Consider the following 20,506-nt stretch of genomic DNA (forward strand, 5'->3'; position numbering starts at 1 on the left):
GCTGTCCCTTAAAGGGGACGCTGTGGGACGGAGATACTGTGCCCAAGGAGTCCCATCTACAGTGACCTCGGCTCTGTCTCCCATGTCTCCAGACCAATGGTGCTTTCCCTCTCCTTTCCTCCAATGACACAGAGGAGGGATAAGATCACCCTGGACACCAAGACTAGAGATACCCAAGTTTTGCTTTAGTCCTGACAGAAGGGCAGGCACTGAAGAGTGGAAAAAGTAAAAGTGATCTGGTCATGCCCTTGCCTGAGCTTTGGGGTGTGGGGTGTATGTGGTGTTGGGTGAGCAGACAGCAGAAGCGTGCCACTGGCCTGCTGGCACAGAGTTGATCCCCATGAATGCACAGGAAACCAGTCTTTCCATTGAGCAAAGAGACTTTATTGGGTTTCTGGCTTCTGTCCTAGGACAGCCCTGGACTCAGCCTAGGGAAGACGGTGAGTCAGGGAGGGGTCTTGTTTTCTCTGTAGTTAGCTGCGTTTCATTGTTTTCTTTATCCACGATAAGAAACTTGAGACCCTGGTGAAGACTTCAGGTGTTGAACCATCATCATATCCAAAGGCTATGATGCCTGCAGCTGCCTTTTTACACACGAGAGGCCCTCCAACATCCCCCTGTGAATGGAGAGGGGCCATAGGGGTCTGAGTTGTGCTGACCCAAGTCCCAACTTCCCTCCCATGTCATGTCTCCACTCAGAAGTGTGCATTGAGTGCTCTGCATGTGGGAGATAAGAGGGCAGGCCTGGTGTCTGGATTCCTGCTCTGATTGTGGACAGAGTTACTGCTTCACCTCTATCCTGAGCCCAGCTTTGCCCTCTCTCCAGGTCTCTGATCCACTCTCTATGAGGGTGTGTGGGACCTTCATCTCCAGGCCATTGTTTAAGAAACCAGTGACAGGCAAGTGAGCATGCCTGATATGAGCACGGAGGACAGGACAATTGACAAATGTGGGTGCCGGCTGTGAGGAGACAGGTGTTTGTGGTGATGACACACAGGAAGCACAGCTTTCTGAAGTCTGGGCCTGGTGTCAGGAGGACTGCAAATTCTCCTTTTACACCAGCTGTCTCAAAGAGACTCCTGGTCAGCTCTGAGGCCCTAGTTAGTGGCTGGTGTCTGCTGTTCCCAGGGAGAAGAAGGATCACAGCCAAGTGTCCCTTGATGCTTGACTCTAGGTCCCAGATAGCTTTTCCCCTCCCACAGAGCCATAGAGGATAAAAATCCAACTCACCTGAAAGGCAGCACGCTTGATCTTTGGGTCCCCCACACATATCTCAGTGGCTTTGTTGTAATAACCTGGATAGCGAGCCTCACACTCCTGATCCTTCTGCACTGTCAGCTCCACCTCTTGAAGTGTGTTTGGGTATTCGCCTTCAGGAGCCATCTTTCCCCAACCAGCCACATAGCACACATCCCCTGGCTTCACCTGAACCCCGCGCCTGGGCAGGTTGAGGGGCCTCACAGCTTTAGTTCTCTTGGCTGTTCTCTCCAGCTTTGGGAAGAGGCAGGAAGGACCAACTCAGCCAGGAGCCTACTGGCCTGGGATACTTTAAAGCCAGGGCAGAAGAGAGAAAAGAAGCAGGAAGAGAGCAGGAGGGCTGGGGCAAGCCCTGCAACAAGCCGAGCACAGGAAATGGGTGTATGGTATGTGTGGATGGGTGGGGGTGACAGGTCTCACCTTTAAGAGCATGATGTTATTGGACTGGTCCTTAGGATTATAGTCAGGGTGTGGAAAGGCTTTCACCACAGGGATGGTCTGCTGGGTCTCCTCCTGTGCCTTGATGTTGTGCGCTCCCAGAGTGACTTTCATTGAGCTGTGAGGATGGCAGGGTCAAGATGAGAGATGTGTGCACCATCCAGGAGGTGTAAAAGGCAGGATGGGTAGGGTAGTGGTCTAGCTGAGGGGACTTGAGGAGATAGGAGGATCTCAGGGTTTGACCTAATTTTCTTTTCAATTCAAGGACGTTAGATGTCGGGGGTTTCCCTCTTACTTCTAGGCAATATTCCAAAGCTTGCATTGACTCTTACTGTGTATGTTCAGTCTTACCACTGCTTTAGTTTGGCCAGTGACGTTGTTTTCAACTCAAGTGTGCTGCAGGCTCTGACCTCTCACCCTCTGACCTCAAAGTTTCCCTGTTTTCAGACTCCCATTTTCACAGTGCTCTTTCAGGAGCATCCACAATTAGGGATGGACACTCCTGTTGGGGTCTCAGAAATGGTGGTCCTGATGCTTCTCCTCACCTTCCCAGGCAGTGAGCAGATGTCAGCACGAAGTTGTCTTGCACCAGGAAGCCTCCACAGCGACTCTTCTTCCCACCATTATTGACAGACTGAATAAATGCCATGTAGGGGCGAGAGTGGGGGTTGACCTCATGGCCCCCGATGATCTCCTCTGAAAGAAAAGGCTAGAATATGGGGTGTCTGGGAGCAGCAGATGAGGTCAGGAGGGAAGAGCTAGGTAAGTGTGAATGTAATAGGATTCTCCATTCCCAAACCTGTTGTAGACAGAATTCTTTGCACATAGAAAAATCTTTGCTGAATCTTAAGCCGCAGCCCTGCTCTTAAAGGCAGCGCTTGTCCTTCAGCCCCTGATTTACAAATACATGGAGGGACAAGCTCTATCTTCACCATGGTGAAATCCAAGTGGATTCTGGGTGAAGCACCTAGGTCTTTTCTTTGTTCATGGGTCTCTGTGACTCCTCTAATGTCTTGGCTGTTGTCAGTTAGTCACCTTTTACCCCCAAGCCCTATGGAGGGGGCCTTCAAAAATTCTCCTATTCTGGTGCTCAGCATCTCAGTAAAACTGCTGTTGACTGTGTGGGTGAATGAGTACTACAGAGCTGTAGGGCTGGTTAGAGCTCATGGGATTGAGGGCCTGGGGACACTGGAGTAGTATACTGGCAAATATGGGAATATCTGAGGACCTCAGACAGAAATACAGAGGCCAACTAAAACTAGATTGCAGAGCTAGTGGAGTGTGAAGTGCAGGCCTCTTGCCACCCTAGGCCTCTCTTCAGCAGGCTGAGTATGGAGGTTACTAAATGATGCTACTATTCCAGAGCTGGTGGCCTTACCCCATGGCAGGATGGTCATTAGAGCTGCACTTCAATGGGCTCAAGTAAAGTTAATGAGAAAGTTCTCAGTGTCTTTGCATTTTCTGTAACATACCTATCTAAGAAAGATTTACTCTCCAGCTGACAAAAAGAGCAGAAAGTATATAGTGTCCACTAGTCTTCTGAGGACACCTCCCTTCCTCAGACCTTGTTGAGAATCTAGCCAGTGACAGATTCCCATGTGTGGGCTTGGTATGGGACCTGAGGTTCAGAAAGCTCCTGGTTCAGTGCAGCAGAGTTCCTGACTAGAGCCGGGCAGAGAGTCCACAGAGGTATTATGGGTGGCACCTGTGGGACAGGGGTGTTCACTCACCTGCACCAGCTCCACTTGCCAGAAGAAAGATCGAGAGAATCAGGATGGGTGACATCTTCCCAGGAGGCTGTTCAGGTTGGAGGAGGGCACAGTAGACACAGCCCTTGAAGAGATGAAGAAGGTGAGTGCCCAGGGACCTCACAGGCATTTAAAGCTGTGCACCTGAGCTCTGATTGGCTCTATTAGTTAAGGAAGGTTTCTGGTTTGAGTAAAAATAACACTGCCCCCACATTGACGTCTTATGAGCTAAGCCAGGATAAAAAAAGACCAGGAATCAGGGTTTGAGGCTGTGGTTGACAATGGCCTGAGACCTCAGTATCTGCACTAAGACAAAAGTCTGTCCTTTGTTATCTCTTACATATTTTCCCATTCTGGTAAAATCATTTTTTAATTTCTTAGTTTTTTTTCTTTCTTGAAAATAATACTGGCACCCAAATTATCATAAAACAATTATATCACTACAAATACACAAGACAAATTGATAGGGTACTTAGTGAGACTTGATTCAGAGCCTTATTTGACTAGGCAGAGTTTCAGTGCAGCATCTAATTAACCTCTGGGACTTGATCATACGGTGGAATCATCTGTTGAAAGAGTCTGATGAATTCATCTTAACTCACTCTGACTCTCCTAAACTGCTAGGACGTCACAGAGAAATCTCCAAAGCAAGTGTTTGTCCTGTGGCCAATGATCATGTCTTAGAGTCATACACAGTTAAGTATAATAACCAATTACAATGACACGTGCTGGCTACCTGTTTATTAGGTATTGGCCTTTATCTTTAAGCAAGAGCTTCAGGGTTGAATTTGATGCACAGTAAGATTGGATCAGGCCTGGCTTCCCTGCTGAGGACTACAGTGGTGTTTTCCACAACATTGTCTAGGATTTTCTATAATAAACAAGGACCTTGATTAGATCTGGAATAATTATTTAGAGGAATAGATCCAGGAGTGAGACACACAATTCTCCAGCCATAGAAAAGGCAGATATTGACTGGAGTGAGCTGAGAATCTGAACTGAGAGCTCGAGATGGTTAGAGCTGTGTGAGATCAGCTCTAGGAAGTGAGACAGGCTTGCCTTGCCCTAAGAATAAGTGTGTGTGTGTGTGTGTGTGTGTGTGTGTGTGTGTGTGTGTGTGTGTGTGTGTGTGTGTGTGTTGCCCATGGAGGTCAGAATAGGACAATGAATGCCCTAGACCTGGAGTTAGCATGGTTGTGGATGCTGGGAAATGAACCTGAGTCCTCTGCTAGAGCAACAAGTTCTGTAAACCCCTGAGCCATCTCGCCAGTCCTTTATCTAGATATTAAAATGATGATGAGTCTCGTCATTTGTAATGATACAGATAAAACTGAGACATGATTCTAAGCTATAAATATGCTATGAACAGTAGAAAACTAATGCATGATCTCACTGAGTTTCAAATCTAAAACAAGAAACTTGTGGAAGTAGAAAGGAGTTAGTTCATGGAACTGGACAGATTAGAATTGGAAGCTGTTGATCAAAGCACAGAATTTCAGTTAGGGAATGAATAACTTTCTGAGATCTACTGCTCAATATGTTCATAATACATTATGTATTTCAATACCACTGTCAAAATTTCTCTTCTCACTACAAAAATGAAAAGTATTTCAGTTTGTGGATGTGTCAATTAGTTTGATTTAATCATTTTACGCCATATACATAGAACATCATTTTGAAGCCTAAAAGTATGTATTTAATGTAAAATTTTAAATTTGTCATATCTTTAAGAAATTAGCTGTATGAAACATGCAAAACTTGGTATGGGGAGGAATAGCCCAGAGAGGCAAAAGGAATTCTATTTATTCACTTCTTGCCCTATTCTAGTCAACACTTCAGCTTCTTAGGTGAAACTGTATGAACGCTCTCTAGGTAGCTATTCACGATGACTTGCATTAACTAACATTCTAAGGACAATAAGGAGAAGGAGGGCATTCCTGGACCACATCCAAACTTTCTAACTCTCTTGTAGAGATTGAAAACCACAACAGGAAGATCTCATATGAGTTGTCACAATATGGTTGCCCAGTGTCAAACTACAATGAGCTGAAGATGTCACTCTCCTTGGCACTAAGTTGACAGGGTCTTTGGTCCAATAAACTGGGTGATCATTGTGAGGAGGGTGACTTAAATGATCTCTGGAAAGCTTTGCTTGGAACTCTGACCTCAGAGTTTAAGCTGCAAGGATTTGTTATCTGCTGCAGTGACTCTAAACTTGATTGTCCAGGTGTCTTAGTGGTCTCTTCTTTATCCTCTTTCAGAGGTCTATCATAGACTTTTATTAGCAGTCTAATGACTTTGAGAGACAGTTCAATGAACCTATTTTCCCCTGGAAATCAGAATTGACGACCCAGCTATATATTAATCCATTATTTATGGTCGACTCGTTTCTCAGGAATTAAGACTTCTGGGCAACCAAAATTAAAGATTGTAGACAGAGAAGCTCAGTTTCTAGACAGGATCTTGCTCTGTGGCCGAGGCTGAGGTTGAAAGCTCTGTCCTCTTATCTCAGCCCATGGAGTGCTGGAATTACAGGTGATCATTTCTAGAAGGGCCAGATGTCCACACTTTTCTTTGCTTTGGAAGCCATGTATTGTAGCTGTAGGGGAAAATGACATTTCTGGGTTTAAGAATAAACTCCATCATGCAGGGTGGCAGCCGGATACTGCTGGTAGTCGTCATTCATCTATAGGTGGCGGTGTTCTTTGTAGCCTCTCCCACATCGCTTTTAGGTCAATTACTCTTGAGAAACATGTAAAATGAAGCCATTCCTGCATTTCTGTCAAGGTACAATAGGTATACATGTGTATTAGTTACATTTTTATTACTGTGAAAAAAAAAAAACACCATGACTAAGGCCACTTCTAGGAGTAAGACTAGGGCGTGGGGTTCCAGGTGTGGAAGGCATGGTAGCAGGAGCAGAGGTGAGGGCTCATATCATTTACTGTATTTACAAACTCACACAAGCACACACACACACAGAGAGTGGGGGCAGAGAGAGGGGTGACAGAGAGGGAGAGAAATTGGCAATGCTGGGAGTCTTTGAAACCTCCCCCACCAAGGCTATATTTCCTAATATCCCCAAACAGAATCACCTACTGCAAACCAGGAACTGTATTACATGAGCCAAAACCAACATAGAAAGGTGTCACAGGACACAAATACAGACAGAAACTCTATATTCTCTAAGTCTACAGAAAATGGTGCTGGCAGTTGTATGAATTTGGACAGGAAATGGAGGTATACCAGCATGTATTCCACAGAAAAAAAAATAAACAAGACCTTGTGTGCTTGTGTCTGGTCTGTGTCCTTCACGGTGTCTCATGGCTCTCTCTGGCTTGCTGGGATGAACTACAATGGCCTGAGGAGCAGAGAAGTTGGGTCTTGATGAGTTGAAGCATTTCCTTTCCCAGGAGCTGAACATCAGTACAGAGATTCAGGGGACCAGAGAAAGCTCTTTTGCAAATGCTGAGGGTGAGAGATCCTTCCACAGCGCAGAAGAATGTGAAGCAGTCCGTGTTTAAGGCATTTCCTGCCTCTGCATCTACTGCAATATGTGCTCAAGGGAGCAAAGCCAGGTGCCTTTGAACACCTTCTCCATGCAGCTATGGGAGGAGCCCAGGGGTTTCCTCTCCAGGGGAAGTCTGAGCATGGGCTCATCTTTTGTGTGGGATGCCAGCAAGTTACTTACCAGAGATAAGATGACATTGAGGTCACTTTTGCCTTGGTGGCCTGGCAATCATGGGCTCAGTTCAGGCTCTGTCCTAACATGGTTGATGCTGTTTGTGGGGTCAGTTACTTTGGTAGAATTTTATTTATGTCCACTCTAAGGATATACAGTAATGGTTTTCAAAGTTATTTTAAGCCATAGAACCATCTCCCCAAAGTAAATGTAACAGGTAAACTGAACACATATGTGACTGTATGAGTTCTAACATACATGTTTCTTTGATTCTGCATTCTTCTTTGTTTTTGTTGTCTCCAAAGAATCCTGGTACTTAGAGTGTCTCCAGGCAGGCCTTGTTTCCAGATTCCTATAGAAACTGGGTGCCACCTACATCTCTTCCTATATAACAGTAAGCTTTGAAAAGTTTCCTGACCAAAAGAGAGAGTGTACTTCATCTCCCAGAAGAATGTGACACCGTGTCTATTTGGGACAGTGAGGCAGGAAGCAGCAACTACCAATCATGTCATTTGTTAACTGTCTGACAGGACAGAACCAGAGCCAAGGCTCCTTAAAGTGTTAAGTTTATTTCAGTTACATGAAGCATTTTTTAGTTTGTTTTGAGACAGAGTATCTCTATATCCTTGGCTGGCCTTGGGCTCAGTGATCTACCTGCATCTACTTCCCAATCCCTGGATTAAGGAATGAGCAACCTTGCCTGGCAGCTTATATTTTAGTTAGTAATGTGAGCCCAACACATGGAGATTTTTATTTAACAAAAAGCCACACATTCTGGCTACAGTCTCATGCCTAACATCCTAACATCCTAAAAATGAGAAGACAAGTTGTCTTAGGAACTATGGAGGCAGCAGGAACCAAAAATGTCTAAATATTACAGCTACTTCTACACACCAGTTTTTCATTTTTCTTTATTTCACAGTCTCTGGACACACATTTAATTCTGTTTCTGAGTTATGCTCCTGAATGTGTGCATATCTTATGATTTAAATCTGCATAATGCCCATGTATCTGTTATTTTTAAAATAAATACACCAGGGCTACCTCAGTTGTGTTATTCTGTAAGACCTGCCCTATCTCCTGGGTAAAAGTGATACTTTTCTGAATTCTTTCCTACTAGAAGCTAAAGAGTAAACTCACTTCCAAACATCATACACTGCAAAGCTGACTGATGAAAAACTAGAGATTTCTAGTTTTTTGTTTGTTTGCTTGCTTGTTTTTGTTTTTCCTTTTTTGGAATTTTTGTTTTTTATTTATTTTTTAAGGTTTTTACCACTTTAGATGTCAAAGACTGACATAGGCCAGGTGACCAGCAGGGAATCTTATCCTGGAGGCCAGCAGTGACTAAGATGAGCATGCTCAGAGCAGCTCATGCTGCTGAGTGACCCTGTGCCATGGATGCTGAGCACACAGGGGACTGAGCTGACTGGGAGGGGCTTCTTAGAGCTGAGCATGTGGGAGGTGTGTGCAGGGTTCTGGAGAGAGACTCGGAGTGCCCTGGCCTCCGTGGATGCTCTGTGATGCCACATCTGGCCTGGACATTTGCTAGCACCTCACAAGGTTAAGATTGAGGGTGGCATCACACAGCTGAGGCCCAGCTGAAAGGAACCACATGTGGACTTGGGTGTCCTAGGTAGGCAGATAAGAAGTAGGAACATGCTCAGATCTACTGGACTGTAAAGCACAGAAGCTGGTAGACTCTTCTCAGCGGGCATGAAGAGAAGGGGGTGGAGCTGGGAGGCCTGAGGAGGTTGGCACTGTGTCCAGAGGACAGGGAAACTTGTCCTAGATGTGGAGCAGCCCTTACTGAAAGAGCTGTCACTTAATGGGGACGCTGTGGGACAGAGATACTGTGCCCATGGAGTCCCATCTACAGTGACCTCGGCTCTGTCTCCCATGTCTCCAGACCAATGGTGCTTTCCCTTTCTTTTCCTCCAATGACACAGAAGAGGGAGAAGTTCACCCTGGAGACAAAGACTAGAGATGCACAAATTTTCTCTTGAAGGACTCAGCTTCGGGCCTATAAAAAGGCAGGCACTGGAGAGTAGGACAAGTAAAAACTATCTGGACAATGGCCTTGACTGAGCTTTGGGGTGTGGGGTGTATGTGGTGTTGGGGTGAGCAGAAACGTGCCATTGGCCTGCTGGCACAGAGTTGATGCCCATGAATGCGCAGGAAACCAGTCTTTCCATTGAGCAAAGAGACTTTATTGAGTTGCTGGCTTCTGTCCTAGGACAGCCCTGGACTCAGCCTAGGGAAGACGGTGAGTCAGGGAGGAGTCTGTTTTGCTCTGTTGTTAGTTGCGTTTCATCGTTTTCTTTATCCAAGGTAAGAAACTTGACACTCTCATGAAGGCTATTGGTGTTGAACTATCTTCTTTTCCAAAGGATAAGATGCCTGCAGCCACTTTCTTGCACACGAGAGGCCCTCCAGAATCCCCCTGTGAATAGAGAGGGGTCATAGGGGTCTGATCTGATTTCTCCCTAGTCCCAGCCTCCCTCTCCAGAAGTGTGCCTTGTGTACTCTACATGTGGGAGATTAGAGGGCAGGCCTAGTGTCTGGATTCTGCTCTGATTGTGGACAGAGTTACTGCTTCATTTCTCTTCTGAGCCCAGCTCTGCCCTCTCTCCAGGTCTGTGATCCTCTCTGTATGAGGGTGTGTGGGACCCTCTTCTGCAGGCCATTGTTTAAGATCCCACCAACAGGGGAGTGGGCCTGATATGAGCATGGAGGACAGGTGCCTGCTGTGAGGAGACAGGTGTTTGTGGTGATGACACACAGGGAGCACAGCTTTCTAAAGTCTGGGCCTGGTGTCAGGAGGACTGCAAATTCTCCTTTTACACCAGCTGCCTTCACAGAGGACCTCATCAACCCTGAAGCCCCAGTTAGTGGCTGGTGTCTGCTGTTCCTAGGAAGAAGGGTCACGGTCAATGAGTCTCCTGATGCTTGACTCTACGTCCCAGATTGCTTTTTCACTCCCATTTTTCCATAGAGGATAAAAATCCAGCTTACCCGAAAGGCAGCACGATTGATCTTAGGGTCCCCCACACATATCTCAGTGGCTTTGTTGTAACAATTTGGATAGCGGGCCTCACACTCCTGATCCTTCTGCACCGTCAGCTCCACCTCTTGAAGTGTGTTTGAGCATTTGCCTTTCACTGCTGTCCTTCCCCAGCCAGCCACATAACACATGTCCCCTGGCTTCACATGGACCCCGCGGCGACTGGGCAGGACGAGGGGCCTCACAGCGTTAGTCCTCCTGGCCTTCCACTTCAGCTGGTGGAGAAGAGGCAGGAGAGAGCAGCTCAGCCACAGCCTGCTGACCTGTGGCACTCTGAAATCCAGGGGTGGCAGGGAGGAAAAGCAGGGAGAGAGCAGGAGGGGAGGGACAAGCCCTGCAGCAAGGAGAGCACAGGAAACTATGGGGGTGGGGTGGAGGGGATGTGTGAGGCTGTGGCAGGTCTCACCTTTAAGAGCATGATGTCATTGGAGTAGTCATTATGATTATAGTCAGGGTGTGGAATGGCCTTTGCCACAGGGATGAGCTGCTGGGTCTCCTCCTTTGCTTTGATGTTGTGCGCCCCCAAGGTTACATTTATTGAGCTGTGAAGAGAGCAGAGTGTAGATGAGAGATGTGGTTTCAGAGAGGATGCAGCCCAGGAGGTGTGAAGGACAGGACATGCTGGCCATGGCAGTGCTTTAGCTGAGGGAAGCTCAGGGAACAGGAGTGACTATGCCTTGATCTACTTAGCTATAAAAATAGATCAGATCACAGACCAGCAGATGCACCAAGGTTCCCAGGTCAGTGTGCTAATAAAGCACTCTGCCTTGTTTGGTTTGCACTGCAATACTAACCCCCATCTAAATGTGCTTGATTCCTTGGCTGAGACTCTGGTGCCAGCCTGCTTCTCCCTCATCATACTTGCTTGGCCCTCTCTCATCCCAAGTCCCTTAGGAAGAGGGCAGGGTCTCTGTGTAAAGTCCCCAGGAGGGCCTGGACTGTTTCTTGCTGCTTACCTCCCTGAACAGTGAGCAGCCGTCAGCACAAAGTCCTCTCTTATGAGGAACCCACCACACCTCCTCTGAGAATCCCGATCCATGAACTGAAGATAAGCCATGTAGGGACGTGAGTGGGGCTTGGCTTCATGTCCCCCGATGATCTCGCCTAAAAGGAAAGCCAGCCTTTTTGTATGCACCTGCTAGTCCACCAATGAGCATTGTGTTCCAGACTTGTTAGGCATTTGGGAACCAGGGAGGACTTTAGTTAAGAGCAGGCTGAGAGGAGAGCCTTCAAGTCCCCCTTCTCAAAAAGGAGAGACAACTATGTCTTGGTCTACCAATCTTTTTTTTCCACATAGGTGGAGTAGCCTAAGTCTCTGAGCAAGGAAATGCTGAGGACTCAGCATGACTGTCCCCTGACTTCTGTACCCAGAGACTGTCTAACCATGCCCAGCTCCACAGCCCTGTGATGCCTGGAACAGTGCTGTTTTCTAGGGACCAAAGCTTCAGTGTAAATTTTGTGGCATACTATTTCTACAGGCATAGCATGTAGTAGGTGCTCAATAAAGACCAATGGCTTCATGGGTGATGACTCCCCATTCATTCCTAGATGCAGAGACTGGCATTCTAGAGAGTAGCACAAGCTTGTGACTCAAGCTTGAACACTGTTGGAACCAGCAAGAGCCTTCGATGCTCAGAGGTGAAGGACAGACCTCCGTGGCTTGGCATTCAGTAAAAGCACTTACTCATAGGACATCATCCTGAAGACCTATTCTGGGATGTAGCTTTCCTTGAGGAATACTTGATGAGGGAGTGCCTGGATCAATGTAGGTGAAGCCAGGCCCATTCTGCCTGCCCTGGGAGAACATACTGTTCTCTGCTTTGCAGGTCCCTACCCTTTACCATGGACTTCTAGGAAAATCCACTTTCCAGATGACAAGGTATGGCTCAGGGAGGGGCTAGCACTCCATTGCTCTTCCTGAGAAAGGCCTCTGACCTCCCACTACTGGTGACAGCAGGGTCAGGCCACTAAAGGAGGTGTTGCTCACTCACCTGCATTTGTCCCAGGGGGCAGAGATAAAGCCAGCAGTAGCAGGAGGAACTTCATCTTCTCTGGAAGGCTGAGCAGGTCCCAGCACCTGGGGCTTTGCCCTTGCTCTCTTTTAACCTCTAGGAGATGAAGGAGGTGGAGTTGGCTCGGCGACCTTGTGCCCCCTCTGTTTTTATGATGCTTCATCACAGGGCTTTCTATGAAAGCCTTACTCTTACTGCTTCTGCCTGGTGAAGTCTTCTGAGTGTTGTGTGAGAATCATAAAGTAACCACCGCAGAACCCACAGCCAATGACTCAGAGAGCCGCCAGTTACAGCCCATGGCAGGAACACAAGGGTAGAGGGTGGGGCTTCTAGGGTTTGTTATCAGAGTCTCAGAAACCCAACTTCCCAGTAGTGGAACATCAGTGCTTTCAGTGTCACACTTCAGAGTCCATAAGGACAGGTGTGCATTTAGGCTCATCTCTTGTTAGGACCAAGTGTGAGCTGACCACCTAGTGGGAAGTAACCAGGGGCATCCATGACCAGAATGCAGTTTGGGGAGGGCAATGGTAGAATGATGGACAAGGCAGTAACAGAGACAGTAACACCTGTCAGCCTATTTAGCACCATTGCTTCAAAAGTTCCATGTGACAAAGCCCTTTCTTATGAAAAACCCACATTTGACATTTATTGACCAAAGATAAGAGATTGCTGCAGGCTCTGAGGGTTGAACCACTGACTGACCAAAGCCTAAGTCATTTCTACTTCTTCAGGGAGACTAACATTTGTCCCATGCAAACCTGTGAACTAAGGTTGGGAAAGATCTAGTTTCCCCAAGGAAAGTCAGATCACTGAATTGCTGATATGGTATGACATAAGAGAGCAAGCCAGGCAGCTAAATCTCAACAATTGTTCTCTCTGTCTCTCTGTCTCTCTGTCTCTCTGTCTCTCTCTCCCTCTCTCAACATAAGAGAGCAAGTCAGGCAGCTAAAACTCAACAATTGTGCTCTCTCTCTCTCTCTCTCTCTCTCTCTCTCTCTCTCTCTCTCTCTCTCTCTGCTGTGTGTGTGTGTGTGTGTGTGTGTGTGTGTGTGTGTGTGTGTGTGTGCGCAGGTATTGGTGCATGTGTCTATATGTGTGTATGTAGTCAGAAGTGAACCTTGGGGGTCATTTTCAGCTTCCATCTGCCTTGTTTTGTGAGGCACAGTCTCTCACTTAGCTTGGTTATTAGGCTAAACTGGCTGGCCAGAGAACCTCAGGTATCTGTCTGTCTCCATCTCCCCAGAGCCCCCGTTACAGGTGTTATCACCACACCCAGCTTTTCAGTACATTCTAGGTCCTCATGGTTGCACGTCAAACACTACCCACCAGCTGTTTCCCCAACTTCCTCTTAGTATTTTTTGTATTCTGCCCAGAGAATGAAAAATATTTACTTAGTATAAATAAATGTCCTTTATATTAAATATCAATAGATATTCCTTAAAAGTCAGGCTGTGATAACAAAGGAACCAAGAAACCAAAATATCAACTCATGATACAGGGGCAAATCAGTTCATTCCAGCATTAGAGACAGCACTGACTTTTTCATATAACACAACAAAATTTATCAAAAAGGCCATGATTTCACTTATAATAACATGAAGAAAATGGTTGTGACCCATACTATGAACATTCTCAATAATGTCATCTTTATCAATGTATTGAGTCGCAGAGACTGTAGAGTCACACCATCATAGAATTTAAAACTTCTCATCTCTTTGGTTTTATTTCAAATTAATATTGATGAATGGAAGCAAGTCATTCAAAGTCAAAGTTACTTTAAGTTTGTCTTTCCTAAGAGAAAACTAATCATCAAATTTTAGTAAAGAAAATCGTCCACCATCTGTTCAACTATGTTCATAGCAGCATTATTTCTAATAGCCAGAACCTGGAAACAACCTAGATGTCCCTCAACTGAAGAATGGATAGGTAAAATGTGGTACATTTACACAATGGAGTACTACTCAGTGGAAAAAAGGCAATAGAATCTTGAAATCCACAGGCAAATGGATGGACCTAGAAGAAACCATTCTGAGCAAGGTAACCCAGCTACAAAAAGACAGGCATGGTGTGTACTCACTCATATGTGAATTTTAGACATAGAGGATTGACAGTCTGCAGCCCAGGCTGCCGGAGAGGCTGGTAAACAAGGAGGATCCTGAGAGAGACAAACATGGTTCCCTGGAGAAGGGAAAAGGGACAATGTCTCCTAGAAAATTGGGAGCATGGGTGGAGGGAGGAGGGAACTAGGAGAATGAGAAGGGGAAAAGAGGAGGGGTGAGGAAGACATGATGGGACAGGGAGGTTGAGCTGGGGGAAGAACAGAAGAGAGCAAGGTAAGAGATAATAATAGAGGGAGACATTTTAGGTTTAAAGAGAAATCAGGCACTAGGGAAGGAAATGTCTGGAGATCTAAAAAGATGACACCAACTAACAATCTAAGCAACAGAGGAGAGGCTTCCTTAAATGCCCTTTCCTGATAATGAGATTGATAACTAATTCATATGCCATCGCATAGCCCTCATCCAGCAGCTGGTGGAAGTAGAAGCAGACACCCACAGCTAAACCTTGAACTGAACTGAAATCCAGATGCAGAGAAGGAGGACTGATGAGCAAAGGGGTCCAGACTACCTAAATGTGGGTGTCAGTGAGGAGACCTTGGAAATCTATGGGGTCTCTTGTAGTATATCAGTACTTATGCTACCATAGGAATGGACTTTAGGAGTCCATCCCACATAGAGGGATATTCCCTGAGCCTAGACACAAGTGTATTGGCCTAAGACCTATCCCAAAGAATATGACAGACTTCGAAGACCCTTCCTATGGAAGGCCTCACCCTTCCTGGGGAGCAGAAAGGGTATGGGATGGGTAGGGCGTTAGCTTGGAGGGGGCCGGGTAAGAGGGGAGGGAGAGGGACCTGGGATTGACATGTAAAATAATTTTCTTGCTAAGAAAAAAAAAAAAGGAAATCGTCCATCATGCAATGAGTTTCTTAGCAGAAAAATAAAATTTTTGAACACACCATACACTTTTGACATAGGACTTGGAGGACTCAAGCTGGAAGCCTCCTCCTTGAGGACCAGCTCTCATAAAATCTGAAGGTGCTATGCAAGCTACCAATGCAAACAGCAATTACTAGTCCTACCTAGTTCTCAAACCACAACAATGACCATCACAGCAAGCTATACCCCAGGGTGCAATAGTGGCACTTACATCCTGGAGGCAGCTAACAGCTGTCTAATTAGACTTACAGCCCACTCAGTAGGAGGAATCCATGCCTGATACTATAAACCTAGTCAACCTACCTGTGGCTGTGGGGCCGTGGACCCCAATAGAGGAGAACCTACTGCTGACACCTAGACCAGTGCAATTACCTAGTGCATTCTATGTAACAAAACTCACATCACAGATGCGCGTAGCTCTCACTCCTCGTCAAACAAGCTTTGTTTGCAGCAGATGGAGACCATTACAGACATTCACACACTGGTCAAAATGCAGAGAAGAACTGACTGTGGGCTGCCCATCCCCAGCTGATATATTCACAACACAGTTCCTATACACAAGGTTCTGAGAACATCACAGAAGTGGAGGCAGAAAGATCATAAGAAGCAGAGGTCTAGGAGGTCTGCTGAAAGACAGTGTCTTCTAGACTCAGCAAGGATGCTGCATCCATGAAATCTAAACAAGATGGCTGTCAAAAAAAGACCTGCACAACGACAACACCATTTGGCATTTCAGTGTGGGTGGGGGACAGCACAGGGCCCCACTCCTAGATAAAGATCTACAGCCAATTAATGGCTGCTCAGTGAAGATGAATCTATCTTCTCCGGGGGCAAACCTCCTGATATGTTACCCAGTTCCAAGTGGTCAGTCATAAACACTTTTGTTTTGGTTTGGTTTGGTTTTTGGTTTTTGGTTTTTTGAAACAGGGTTTCTTTGTATTGCTTTGGAGGTTGTCCTGGAACTCTGTAGACCAGGCTGCTCTCGAACTCACAGAGATCCGTCTGCCTCTGCCTCCTGAGTGCTGGGATTAAAGGTGTGTGCCACCAAGGCCTGGCCATAAACACATATTCTTAATAAGTAACAGTAGTGGACTCAGTAGGCTGTATTGAGAGGGAAAGAGAGAGGGGGGAGGGAGGGAGGGAGGGAGGAGGGAGGGAAGGAGGGGAGGGAGGGAGGGAGGGAGGGAGGGGTAGGTGTGTGTGACTAATAACTAAAGAAGTCACAATTTGAGAAGGAGTAAGGTAGACATGGGAGGAGTTGTAGAAGGGAAAGTATGATATGGGGAAAATGTAAATACAGTATAATGTATGTAATTCCACTAAGCACATTCTGCAATGATGTCTTAGTGGTCATGAGTTACTTTAGTTTGTGTTTATCCAGTATTTATTACTCCATTGATTTTAAAAAGTAACTTTGCTGGACATAATAACCTTCATTGGCATTTTTCTTTACTCTTATGGCTTGAAATCTGTCATTCCATTCTGTCTTAGCTTTTATGGTTTCTGCTGAGAGGTCTGATGTCATTATTATGAATTTGTCTTTGTAAATAAGTTCCTGTTCTCTTTCAGCTTTTAGTATTGTCTTGCTTTGTAGTGATCACATTTTAACTAAAATGTGTTGTGAAGAGGGTCTTCTTTGTTCATTTATTCTTGGGTTTCTAAATACATCTTGTGTTTAGATGTCCACTTCTCTGCATGGACTTGGGAAATTTTCTTCTATAATTTTATGTAAGATGTCTTCTATGCCTTCAGTTTGTTTCTTTGTTTTAATCTCAGTTCATTCTTCTATACCATGGATTCTTAAGTTTTGTTTCTTGAACTCATCACAGAATTCTAAACAAATTATGATCATCCTTATCTTTTATTGATGCCTGAATGTCACATTTCAGCTTGTCTCCCAGCTAAGACTTTTTTTTCTCCTTGAGCTAATCTACTGTAATGCATCAATCAACATAGTGATTTTTAATTACGTGTGTGTGTGTGTGTGTGTGTGTGTGTGTGTGTGTGTGTGTGTGTACATGGATGCAGTGCCTATGGAAGACAAGAAAGGGTATTGGATCCCCTGGAGCTGGAGTTACAGACAGTTAGTTGTGATTCACATTATTTGGATGCTGGGAAATGAATTCAAGTCCTCTGCCAGAGCAGTAACAGCAAGTATTCTCAACTGCTGAGCCACATTTCTCCCTTTGCTCGAATTTGTTGTTGAATCACATTAGTAAAACTTCCATATTAGTTATTGTCCTTTACAGGATTAAAACTTGAACGTGTTTATAAACATTTTTACTTTTTCATATTTTGTTACTGATTCCCTTCAGTTCAAAGTTTCCCTCAGCTCTGAATACTTTTAAGAAACTAAAAACTGCAGGGCAGTGGTGGCGCACACCTTTAATCCTAGCACTTGGGAGACAGAAGTAGGCAGATCTCTGTGAGTTCAAGGCCAGCCTGGTCTACAGAGCAAGGTCTAGGATAGTCTGGGTTACACAGAGAAACTCCATCTCAAAAAAACAAAAAAGAAAGAAAGAGAAAAAAGAAACTAAAACCTTTGTGAACTCTATAACATCTAAGATCCCTTGAAAATATTTCATGCAAGTTGTCTCCTACATGACAAGTACTCTTTCTTTGTTTCTTTTCTAATTTTGTGCTGAAAACTGGAGATGTGGCTTTTGCCCACCAAGGTTACCTCCATTCTTAAAAGTGGTTTGTTTCTGCAAACTGGAAGGTGGAAGTCACATCTTCACCTTCTAGAGTAACAAACTCTCCTCCTCATCTCTCTCAGGTCTCATGTGTGAACCTTCTGCCCACATCTTCTTAGGATGTGGCAAATAGTTTGGTTTAAGGCAAGTAATATATACACTGCCGAATCACTTACCAGAAGCTTCGGTTTATAAATGCAAACACGTGGCTTTCCCTTTATTGTGCCTAATAATGCTTGTGTCATATCATCTTCAGTCCTGGTGTGAAAACTCAGCTGTAAGCAACTCTGGTTATCTAGTTTCTCTTTCTCGGGCAATTAACTCACAAAAGACCCATGAATACACAGGAACATATCGGGGAACTGGGCCAGGTCTTCTCTATGAGAAACTGAATATTGTGGTAACCTTTGGGAATTAGTGACAACATTGTTCTGAATACATTTCTACTTGTGAATCACCTATCAGAAACCCCAGTATGTCTAGAAATGCTAGGCACTTTTATTGTTTTCTCATTTTAAGTTTCCAAGTCTGGAAGGTTGAGGATTAGTTGGTAGGCCATGGTAAATCTACCAAAGCACTGAATAGTTCCTAACGGCTTGAAGAAATCACACATTTAGCTATTTTTGCTATCATATACCAAAGATTTGAATAGGAGTATAACAAGCAACAGCACAAGTTACTCAACAACTCTTGGGGACACAATGAAAGGTTAGTGTGAGCACATGCCTTTAGCTTAGCTCCTTCCTATCCTGAAATGCCACCTTTGGCCCAGTCTTACAGGAGGAAGGAGAATGCACATTTTAATTTTCCCCATTGAGGTTATAAGAGTTAAGAAGGTGGAGGGGAAAGCCCACTGCCAAGAGGATGCTCAGCCTGGTATCTGCTGGGTATTCCAGAAAAATGTCTTGAATGGAACATCATGGATATCTGAAACTGTGTGTGTGTGTGTGTGTGTGTGTGTGTGTGTGTGTGTGTGTGTGTGTGTGTGTGTGTGTGTGTGTGCCTGTGCATGCATGTATGAAGGCCAGAGGCTGATGCTGGTATGGATTCATCAATATTGCTCTACAGCCTTCTTGTTGAGCCAGTTTCTTCCCTGAGCATAAAGCTAGTTGTTTTAGCTTGACTGGCTAGTCAATGAGGCCCTGGGATTCACCTATCTCTGCCTCCCAATGCTGGAGTTACAGATATATGAGGCAATTCAGACTCTTGTAAAATGAGGTAATTCAGACTCCTGTAAACACTTTTAAGTTTTTTAAGACAGGGTCTCACTGTATAGTCCTGGCTGGTCTGGTACTTGCTGGCTTTCAACTCACAGAGATCTGCCTGCCTCTATCTTCAGAGTTCTGGGATTAAAGGAATATGCCACCACTCAGCTTTTACGTGGGTGCTAGGGATCCAAACTCATGTCCACACGCTTGCCCAGCAAGTATGTTACCTACTGGGCCATCTCCTCAACCCTCCTGAAATAATTTGAGGCTGCCATTTGGGAGTAGAATTTGTTTAAATACACATCTTAAATACATAAAACAGTGACAGGATTTTGGAGATGAAAGAAGGCACACAGCATTAAGGCTGATCTACACCTTAAAGTGTTTTAAGCTTGTGCAAGGGAGTTTCACATGCTGTCTCACTGACTTCTCTACTTTCTGCATAGAAGTGATCATCTATCACATTCTTACAACAAAGAGACTCAAAAATGCCAAGTGATGTGCCCAAAGGCCACATGGTTTCAGAAACATGTGGACACACACAGGCAAAACACATGAAAACACTTTGCCACTTTGAGAATTGGTAGAAGCCACAGTGGGCAGATTTCAGTAGGGGAAAGTGTTCTTACTAATCAGATTCCACTTGACAATGTTTGCTCTCAGTAGCCCAGATGCTTTCTCTCCAAGGAACTGGAGAGGTTGGAGAAAGGTTGTCTTGGTTTTGGGAGGTTGCCACGAGTGTGAGCATAATCACTTTGGGGGTCTCTCACAATTCTGAGTATCTCTCAGCTGCAAACAACTCATCCTGAGGCCTTGGGGCATTAATTTCCTCTTCAATTATGGAGCTTAATTGCCAGTTTCTAGGCTGCATAATCTTTATCTATCAAAAGCAATGTGAACTATGATATGGGATTTTAAAAAATTAAACTGTAGGAGCATTTCTTCAAATAAATTATGGATAGATAGAGAGAAATAGAAAGATAGATACATAGATAGATAGATGAGTTAAGGAATCATTTGAAATCATATGTCTATCTGTCTATGTTTCTATCTACTTGGGTTCCAAGGGTCACTGTGGCCTTGCAAATTAACCATGTCAATTTTGAGTTAGGGGTTGTTTTCCTTTTTTATCTGGTACTACATGAATCCCCTCAAATCTGGTGTTATTTAAGGAACATAAAAACATGTGATATTTATTCCATGTCATTGTTTTTGTTTGTTTGTTTGTTTGTTTGTTTGTTTGTTTCGAGACAGGGTTTCCCTGTGGCTTTTGGAGGCTGTCCTGGAACTAGCTCTTGTAGACCAGGCTGGTCTAGAACTCACAGAGATCCACCTGCCTCTGCCTCCCAAGTGCTGGGATTAAAGGTGTGCACCACCACCGTCTGGCCCATGTCATTGTACTGACCTG

The 20,506-nt window shown here is 45.1% G+C and overlaps 2 protein-coding genes across 2 annotated transcripts; both read right to left on the reverse strand.

Moving 5' to 3' along the window:
• Window positions 1–473: 473 nt before the first annotated feature.
• Window positions 474–3,480, reverse strand: LOC100754595 (granzyme C-like). Its single transcript, XM_027390518.2, has 5 exons — window positions 3,426–3,480; window positions 2,241–2,391; window positions 1,678–1,813; window positions 1,231–1,491; window positions 474–617 (listed from the first exon to the last, which is right to left on the reverse strand). Exons 1-5 carry the CDS (start codon window positions 3,478–3,480, stop codon window positions 474–476), a joined length of 747 nt encoding a protein of 248 aa, XP_027246319.1.
• A 5,941-nt stretch (window positions 3,481–9,421) lies between these two features.
• On the reverse strand, window positions 9,422–12,241 carry LOC100754310 (granzyme B-like). Its single transcript, XM_027390517.2, has 5 exons — window positions 12,178–12,241; window positions 11,143–11,290; window positions 10,593–10,728; window positions 10,138–10,401; window positions 9,422–9,565 (listed from the first exon to the last, which is right to left on the reverse strand). Exons 1-5 carry the CDS (start codon window positions 12,230–12,232, stop codon window positions 9,422–9,424), a joined length of 747 nt encoding a protein of 248 aa, XP_027246318.2. The 5' UTR covers window positions 12,233–12,241.
• Between the last annotated feature and the right edge of the window lie 8,265 nt (window positions 12,242–20,506).

Source organism: Cricetulus griseus (assembly GCF_003668045.3).
Source record: "Cricetulus griseus strain 17A/GY chromosome 1 unlocalized genomic scaffold, alternate assembly CriGri-PICRH-1.0 chr1_1, whole genome shotgun sequence".
Lineage (NCBI taxonomy): Eukaryota > Metazoa > Chordata > Mammalia > Rodentia > Cricetidae > Cricetulus > Cricetulus griseus.